This window comes from Papaver somniferum, chromosome 8 (assembly GCF_003573695.1).
Source record: "Papaver somniferum cultivar HN1 chromosome 8, ASM357369v1, whole genome shotgun sequence".
NCBI classification, from domain to species: Eukaryota; Viridiplantae; Streptophyta; class Magnoliopsida; order Ranunculales; family Papaveraceae; genus Papaver; species Papaver somniferum.
Genome location: NC_039365.1, coordinates 155,407,391 through 155,416,655, shown reverse-complemented (window position 1 = coordinate 155,416,655; position 9,265 = coordinate 155,407,391). Strand labels below are relative to the sequence as shown.

At 37.0% G+C, this 9,265-nt stretch overlaps 1 protein-coding gene across 1 annotated transcript; it reads right to left on the bottom strand.

Moving 5' to 3' along the window:
- Positions 1-6,838: 6,838 nt before the first annotated feature.
- LOC113306269 lies at positions 6,839-8,022 on the bottom strand. The gene is made up of 2 exons (XM_026555227.1): positions 7,758-8,022; positions 6,839-7,632 (listed from the first exon to the last, which is right to left on the bottom strand). Exons 1-2 carry the CDS (start codon positions 8,020-8,022, stop codon positions 6,839-6,841), a joined length of 1,059 nt encoding a protein of 352 aa, XP_026411012.1.
- Between the last annotated feature and the right edge of the window lie 1,243 nt (positions 8,023-9,265).

Here is a 9,265-nt window from a genome sequence, read left to right as displayed (position 1 = left end):
TCAAACACCATAGTACCTAACTCCATCTGAAGCCGTCAATTTTGTTGTATCTCATAATCCAACGGTCGCTACATACCTCTCCATCGTAGCCGTTCGATTCAATCTATATGGGATCATCCAACGCTCTTTACTCGATGTTCATCAAAATTCGCTATCCCCGCTTCACACCCTAGCATCCAAAACCATCGACTTCACCCAAACAAGTTCTTCTTCCCCAAATCCTTTTTCCCCAAAAACTTTCTTCTTCCCCCGACAGTTGCAGTCGAGCTCTGCTCCTGCCTCTCTTCCATGTCCACTGCCACCCTCTGCCTCACAACCATCTCCATACCCCGACACCACCTCAATCACCATCACTTTCCCCAACCCTCTAGCCTAGTTGCTTTTTCAAACCCACATCTCTCTGACCTAGGTGTGGAGTTGATGAAACAACTCGAGCTAGGGTTGCAGTACATCAATTGGAGCAGGAAGAGCATCAGAGGGACATCAAGAAGCATGGGTCGAAGCCAATTTACACATGGGTATGTCGAATTTGATTTTCCCCAAAAGTTAGGGTTTGCAAATTTAGGGTTTTGTGAAATTAGGGATTTTGTTGTAAGCTATAAAAGGGAAGCTGTAGAGAATGCAAAAACTGTTCTTGGTTAGCCGAGATACCCCCTAATTGGGTTAATTTAATTCTCAATGTCAATTTGATTTCACTGTTAATTTTTAGGGTTCTTCATTTGCAATTTTCATTCACTGTTTAGTAGTTTAAATGCTATGCTATTTCACATGATCATGTTTAGTTCCATTTTAATGTTAATTATGTTCTGAGTTCACTGCTGAGGCTCAGATGAAGCTTTAGTGCACTGTCTGATAGTGGAATGCTAGGTTAGAGCCTTAGTGCAGTGTTTTGATTGAGCAATGGGAAGAGATTGATGCTCATAGTGCCTGTGATTGATTGTTCTGTCAAAAGACAGTCAATGCTAGGGGCAAACTAGTGAGCAAATTAGTTTTCCTCCCATTCTAGATGTATGCATAGGATTTTCAACTCAACCTAGGATCACATTGTTTGGCTAGGACACAAGGTGGATTCAATTGCCTTAGTAACTTCACACAGTTCTGCATCTTTTTCCTTTTCTGTCACTGTTGCTCAATACCGTTGCCTTAGGCTGCTGCCTTTGTTTCACTACCACTGTTACCTCATTGCCATCCTCACTGCCATTTTCACCATTTCCTTTGCTTTTCTTCACTATCACTCTCCACTGTCACTGTCACCTGTTTTGTGTTTTGTATTTGTATCTGTTTTCTTGTGTTTGTTGTTTTATCATCCATTGTCTCATTATTTCACTACCATCTTCATTGCTTTGTAAATATCACAGTTTCACTGCCACTATTTGCTCTTTCTTCTCATTTGTTTCTCCTGTTCTTGTTACTGCATTCATTACCTTGACTTACAAAAGCCCATTGTAATCTGTTTAAAGCTCAAAAGCCTAGCTCAAGCTAGCCCATTCATTACCTTGACTTACAAAAGCCCATCGTTTGAAAAGTGAAAATGCCGAGAAATTGAGACAGTTTCTGCGTAACTGCATGGACCCGATTTGGCAGAGTTTTAGTCGGAGATTTTGTCTAGAATTGATTGGGAATATTCTGTAGTATCCAAACAGGATTGGTAAGTCTCGTGGAATCGAAGAAAAGCAGGGATTGTTGCATACACAGACAAGAGATAATCACGGGATTTTCTATGTTTTCCCGAGTACAACCGAGGTTGGCGTGAGTTTGAATCAATCATCGTTGTGTTGGAAACGTGTTTGAAGCATGTAGGAGATAAAAAAGGAGATTATGGCAGCTGTAAAACGCATGAGAAGAAAGAAAATATCCCCGAGTTAATACTTTTGCTGTGAGAAGATTTGGGAGGATTATCGGCAGTTATTTCAAGAGATTTCAAGGTTGTGGAGTATATAAAGGCTTTACGGGAGTCATAGAAGGAGATAGAGAGTTTGGAGAAGAAAGGTACGATAATCAGAGTTTCAGATAATAGTTTTCTGCTGCTGCATAGCTGAGGAACACGAAGAACAAAGACCAACAGACACAGTTGTTTATCAATAGTGATAACGAGACAGAGACGAGGGTCATAGAGCTATAGTGTCAGTGACAGAAACCTTGTATCGTTCTTTTCAGTTTGTAACAAATAGAACTATTACAAACCCGATTTTATCATTTTTTTCTCCCATTTCATCTTTGTAAACACCCTTTGAGCAATAAAATGAATTTTGAGCGTGTTTCCATGATGATGGGCTAATTCTCGTGTAACCAAGGCAACAGATGAAGCTATTTACGCATGAATAATTGGTAACTATTTATTTTCTCTAATTTATAATTAATAATTCACTCAATCACTGCTTTTGCAGAGTTTTAAATTGTTTGCATAATTTTCTTAATTACTTGTGATTCAATTTGATAGGTTATACTTTGTTTAGTCAATTGATAATCTATGCTTAGGGAATACAATTAGTATTTGAGAATTTGCCTGATTATTTGTGAATTAAGAAATAAAGGAATTAAAATATAATTAGAGTTTTGAAATATTTACCATCATTCATTCATGTGTAATAGTGGATACTAGTGTCTTGGTTATTTTCTAATATCTTGAGATCAAATTTGCATTCAGTTTTCTTTATTTTTAAGTTTGATAAGTCTAAAATCAATTGCTTTCACAGGTCTCAACGAACCTTTTACTACAACATTATTGAGAAGACATCAGTCCCCAACCATTTCCAGATTATTTGACTAAAATAGCAATACCATAGAATATGCTCTAAATTTTCAGAGTCATTTGCATACATGTAACACTTGGAAGCTAGACAGTAACCTCTCCTCTGCCATTTTCATCAGTAGCACATATACCCCTTACCATTTTCCAAATATTACTGGCAGTGGTGGGATGTAGAACTGGATGCCACACTTTTTTTTCCCACACTTTTTTTTCATAATGAGTTCTAATGCATTCTGTTGCTGATTTCACAGTAAAATCTCCATTGAGAGTAGCTGACCAAATTCTTTTATCTTCTCCTGTATATAAAATTGGCAATTCATCTATTAGAAAGTACTGTAGCATTCTCTGAGGAATAACCCAATTACCATTTCTTATAAACTCTGACAATTTCATATCCTTTGTATCTTCCATATATGTATCATCTGGAAATAGCTCACATAAAGGTTTGTATTTAATCCACACATCTTTCCATACTGATATTATTTCACCAGTACCAACCATCCATCTAGTATGCTGTTTTAGTTTTTCCATCACCCATTTGAGACCAGGCCATATTAAGGATTTTTTGTAACTTGACATCAACTCACCATCTTCTGTAAAATATTTTGCTCTCATAAACAAAGCCCATTCAGCCTCTGAATTCAACAGCTTCCATAACAACTTCATGAGAAGAGATTTATTCACAATTTCTAACCTTTTAAGACCCAATCCACCTTCCTCCAAAGGGACACAAACTTTGTCCCATTTCAATGTAATTCATTTTCTAGTGGCTGGGTCCCCTGACCATAAGAAATTCCTTATTATTCTTTCACATATTTTCACAATATTTACAGGCCATTTATAGACTGACATGTTGTATATGGGTATACTGCATAATACTGATTTCACCAATGTCAGTCTATCTTTGAAAGATAACATGCTTCCTATCCAACCAGATAACCTATTTTGAAGCATTTCTACTACTCCCCAAACTGAATTTACTGTCACTCTACCAGGTTGCAGAATAACCCCCAAGTACCTATCTGGTAGCTTTGATAAAGGCATTTGAAATTCGTCTGCTATTTGTTGTTTTCTTCCTTCAGTAACTCCTCCTACAAAGACTTTACTCTTCTGTTGATTGATTACCTGTCCTGGAGATTCTTGATAGTCTTTCAATAACTTCATAATGGAATGAATGTTTATTTTATGTCCATTAAAGAACAAAAAAAAAACATCACCTGCAAACAATATATGAGTAGGTTGTATCCCTCTTCTATTCACCATAGGAATTATCTTCTTATCCTGCACCCATTGCTTCAGATTTCTGCTTAGAATGTCTTCTGCTATCACAAGCAGAATTAGAGACAATATAATGTAAAGTAATACTTATAAGTGAAATTGAAATGTTAAATTATAACAAAACACCATGAAATAAAAATAACCAACCTTCATATTATGTTTCTTATACCCTTGGAACAAGGAAGATACAAAGATTTGAGGTTCTTTTCTAATAATCTTCAATTTCTACCCAATTCTAAGATTGGAAACTAGAAGATAATAGATGCATCTCTTACAAATTGAAATTTCTACCCAATTACAAATTGGAAATAACAAAGTGTTTGAGGCTCTTCTTTTAGGAAGTATCTAGGGTTCTTACACCACTTTTCTAAACAAAACAAACTTGGGAACTAGAAGAACTAGGGTTTAAACAATAAGTAGTAAACAAAAAGGACAAAGGTGAGAAAAAAGGGAAAGAAGGGGGTAAAAGAGTAAATATGAAATAAAAGGGCATAGATGGTATATATGAAATACCATTATGCATCATCCTTCCCTCCTTAAGTGAAATTCTCCCTCGAATTTTCCATCTTTTCATCCATAGCATTGTCACCCCAATATGGAACCAAGTGCTTCACATTAAATACATCGGGCGTACGAATTGAGCTTGGTAAGTTGAGTCGATAAGCATTATCATTTATGTTTTCTCCAATTGGAAATGGTCCAATCTTACTTGCCTTGAGCTTGTTGTACTCACCCATGGGAAAGCGTTCCTTAGTAAGAATCGCATAAACAAGATCTCCTACATCAAACTCAACCACTCGTCGTCGTTGATCAACCTTGTTCTTGTATTTATTTGACGAAGCTTCTAGATGCTTTCGGGTGCTTTCATGTATAAGTTGGAGTTGAGAAACAAAGTCTTCCGCCTTAGCATTTGGCCTTTTCAAATCCGGTACTAAACACAAGTCAAGTGGTACTCTTGGATTGAACCCGTACACCACCATGAATGGGGAATAACCACTACTCCTGTTCACCGCATGGTTGTAAGCAAATTCCGCCTTGCATAAAACTTGGTCCCATGTCTTAAAATTATCCTCAACCAAACAACAAAGAAGATTACCTAGGGAACGGTTTACCACTTCGGTCTGTCCATCCGTTTGAGGGTGATAAGCGGTGCTAAAACTTAAATTGGTCTTGACCAACTTCCATAAAGTACGCCAAAAATTCCCCACAAAACGACTATCTCTATCCGATACAATGGAAGAAGTAATACCATGTAAACGATAAATCTCTTTAAAAAATAGTTGAGCTACCATGACCGCATCCGTTGTCTTTTTACAAGCAATGTAATGAGACATTTTGGAAAAACGATCTACCACTACAAATATTGAATCCATACCTCTTTGAGTACGTGGTAATCCCAAGATGAAATCCATGCTCAAATCTTCCCATGGACGAAAAGAAATAAAAAGTGGCATGTATAATCCCGCATTAGTGGCTGTTCCTTTAGATACTTGACATATATGACATCTCTTCACATATCGATGAATCTCCTTCCACATTCCCGGCCAAAAGTATGAGCTTGAAACCAAGTTCCAAGTACGAGTAGTCCTCATATGCCCCTCATCGTGAAGCTCCTTAACAATTTTCAATCTCAAGCTTGATTGCGGAATGCAAAGACAATTTTTACGAGAAAGGTACCCATCGAAAAGAGCATAATCACCATTTTGGAGTGAACTTTCATCAACCATAAGAGGACCAAAAATAGTATCATTTTTTAAGAGCTCCCGAATATCATCGAATCCCAAAATACGAGCCCTCATTTGTGTAAGAAGAGAAGTACTTCGACTCAAGGCATCCGATACCTTGTTTTGTACACCCGACTTGTGCTTGATGGAAAAAGTAAATTTTTCCAAATAAGAATCCCATTTACCATGCCTAGTAGAAAGCTTGTCTTGATAATTGATGTGCTTCAATGCCATGTGGTCCGAAAATAAGATGAACTCATTGTGAATAAGATAGTGCCTCCAATGTTTGAGAGCTTGCACAATAGCATAAGTGTTATATGCAAGTCTAGCCCCATTCAACTTTTCACAATAAAAGGCCACCGATTTCCCTTTTTGACTAAGAACCGCCCAAATGCGTAGCTTAGAAGCATCAAAATGAAGTTCAAATGGTTTATCAAAATTTGGTAATATTAAAATTGGAGACGTACTTAACTTTATTTTCATCAATTCAAAGGCATCATCCGCTTATTGATTCCATGAATACTTGCCACCCTTCATGCATTCGGTTATTGGAGCCATGGTTCCACTAAAATTTGCAATGAATCGACGATAGAAATAAGCTAACCCATGAAAACTTCGAATACCAAAAAATGTTTTTGGCTTGGTCCAATTCCTTATGCATTCCACTTTATCTTCATCTACCGAAATACCATCCTTACTAACCACATAACCAAGAAACAAAATTTTATCGGTCATGAATGCACACTTCTTCAAGGTAGAATAAAATTGTTGCGCCCGCAAAATCATGAGAACCTCACGAAGGTGACGTATATGAGATTCCATATCGGTACTATAAAAAAGTATGTCATCAAATTAAACAACCACACATTTCCCAATCAACGGTCGAAGTGCTTGATTCATGACTCACATAAATGTACTTGGAGCATTTGAGAGCCCAAACGGCATAACCATCCATTCATACAAACCATCTCGAGTCTTGAAAGCGGTCTTTCATTCATCCCCCACCTTGATACGAATTTGATAATACCCGTTTTAAAAATCAAGTTTGCTAAAAACACATGCTCCACTTAATTGATCAAGTAAGTCATCCAAAACGAGGAATTGGAAATCGGTACTTCAATGTGATTCTATTGATTGCCCGACTATCCACACACATACGCCATGAACCATCTTTCTTTGGTACTAACAAGGCCGGTACCGCACAAGGGCTAAGACTCGGTCTTATAAAACCTTTGGAAATAAGCTCTTCAACTTGGCGCCGTAATTCTTCATGTTCTTTGGGACTCATCCGGTAGTGGGCTTTTCTAGGAAGACTTGAACCGGGTACTAGATCTATTTGGTGTTGCACATCTCTTAATGGTGGTAATACATTCGGTAAGTCGGTAGGAAAAACGTCTTGAAATTCTTCGATAATTGGCTTGATTAGCGGTGGCACAAAATCATACGATGGAGATTCTTTAACATGAAGTATATAGAAAACCTCTGAATCATCCAACTCTTCTATGAACTTGTGATAAGTAAGTATATTTTTACCATCACCATTTTGTGGCTTAGGCATAAGCTCACGATTGGGTACAAGAGTCAACTTCTTATTGCTCCATATGAACAAATAGTTGTTTGTTCTCCCATCATGATTCACAAACCGATCATATTGCCAAGGTCGCCCAAGAAGTAAATGACATGCATCCATCAAAACAACATCATACCAAACTTTGTCGGCATATTTGTCACCAATAGAAAAATTAATGAGACAACGTTTAGTGATTTTTACCTCGCTTCCTGGGTTAAGCAATGATAAAGAATATGGAGAAGTATGTTCTTTTGTCTCTAACTTCAACTTGCGAACCACTTCTTCGGAAACGATATTTTCACAACTCCCTGAATCAATCACAAGCTTGCAAACTTTCCCACCAATTGTGCAAGTGGTTTGAAAAATGTTGTGGCGTAGCCATCAATCACCTTCATCGAGTTTTGGAGTAAAATAGTTACGCACACAACCAAACATGGTCCTTGGTCACCGGTGAGAAACTCCTCTTCCACTTCTTCGTCGGGTTCTTTATCAAATATTGGTGGCTCCATAAGATCTAAATATGCATCACGTTCATCATCACCTTGAACAAGTAAGTTTTTCCCCGGGCGATCACTCTTCTTACAATCATATGATTTATGTCCATCTTCTCCACACTTGTTACATTTACCTTGAAATACTTGTTGAGAGGTATTGGATTTTGATGGAATGGTAATTGTTGGAGCTCGAGTAGTTGGCATTGTAGAAGTAGTAGGTTTCACACCACCTTGAGTGTGAGTACTCTAATTGGCATGAGAAACTCTCCTTGCATATTGCTTCTCCAAAGATAATGCCCTTTGATAAGATTCCGACACCGAATAAATATCAAATAAGTTTAAAGTATCTTGATATTGTATTCCATTTCGTTAATATCGTTCCTTGCAACCAATTGATATAACTCTTTGGTGTAGTCATTGACCGACTTGGACCCTTGCCTAAGATTTTGGAGTTGTTTATAGATAAGTCTGGTATAATTATGGGGTAGAAATGCAAGTCTCATATGTTTCTTAAGCTTCTCCCAAGATTCAATTTTAGCTTGACCTCTTCTCAACCTCATTTGTTTAAGTTGTTGCCACCAAGCGCTGGCTCTTCCTCAAAGTCTTGTTGCAACCAACCCAACTTTCTTATTTTCGGGCACTTCCTTGAAATCCAAGATTTCTTCAACCATTGCTAACCAATCAAAAAATTCATCCGGAGCTAAACCCCCGTGGAATTCCGGGCGGTTTAAAGTAGTAACATTGTGGTATCTTGGTCTTTCTTCAAACATTTGTCGTCTCCCTTGTGTATGAACATGACTATCAAAAGAAGTGGTCTCCTCATCCGTCACTTCTTCTTCATAATTATGATGTTGAGTTCTAGATTAATCGTGATGGATATTTAAGTTACCAACTCTTAAAAAAAAATCTTCAAATTTTGCATCCATTCTTTGTTGCATTTCATCAAACACTTCATGCTTAAAAACTTCAAATTCTTCTTTCAAAGAAGTTTCACCTTGATTAACCCTTTTTCTTGGAGCCATAATGAAATCACAAGGAGAATGAACCCAATTTTACAATAGCACACACAAAGATTCAAACCCCCAAGCTAATAAATTAAAATCTTCTCCACAACTTCCCCAAAAAAAGAAACCAAAGCTCTTGATACCAACTAATGTAAAGTAATACTTATAATTGAAATTGAAATGTTAAATTATAACAAAACACCAAGAAATAAAAATAACCAACCTTAAAATTATGTTTCTTCTACCCTTGCAACAAGGAAGATTCAAAGATTTGAGGTTCTTCTCTAATAATCTTCAAATTTCTACCCAATTCTAAGATTGGAAACTAGAAGATAATAGATGCATCTCTTACAAATTGAAATTTCTACCCAATTACAAATTGGAAATAACAAAGTGTTTGAGGCTCTTCTTTTAGGAAATATTTAGGTTTCTTACACCACTTT

What these genes read in the sequence shown, in the direction of transcription:
- LOC113306269 (XM_026555227.1), bottom strand. Translation starts at nt 8,022, where the DNA reads ATGCCAACTACTCGAGCTCCAACAATTACCATTCCATCAAAATCCAAT. An exon ending in CACCGGTGACCAAGGACCAT is followed by an intron (nt 7,633 to 7,757) that starts GTTTGGTTGTGT and finishes TGATTGATTCAG; the next exon opens with GGAGTTGTGAAAATATCGTT.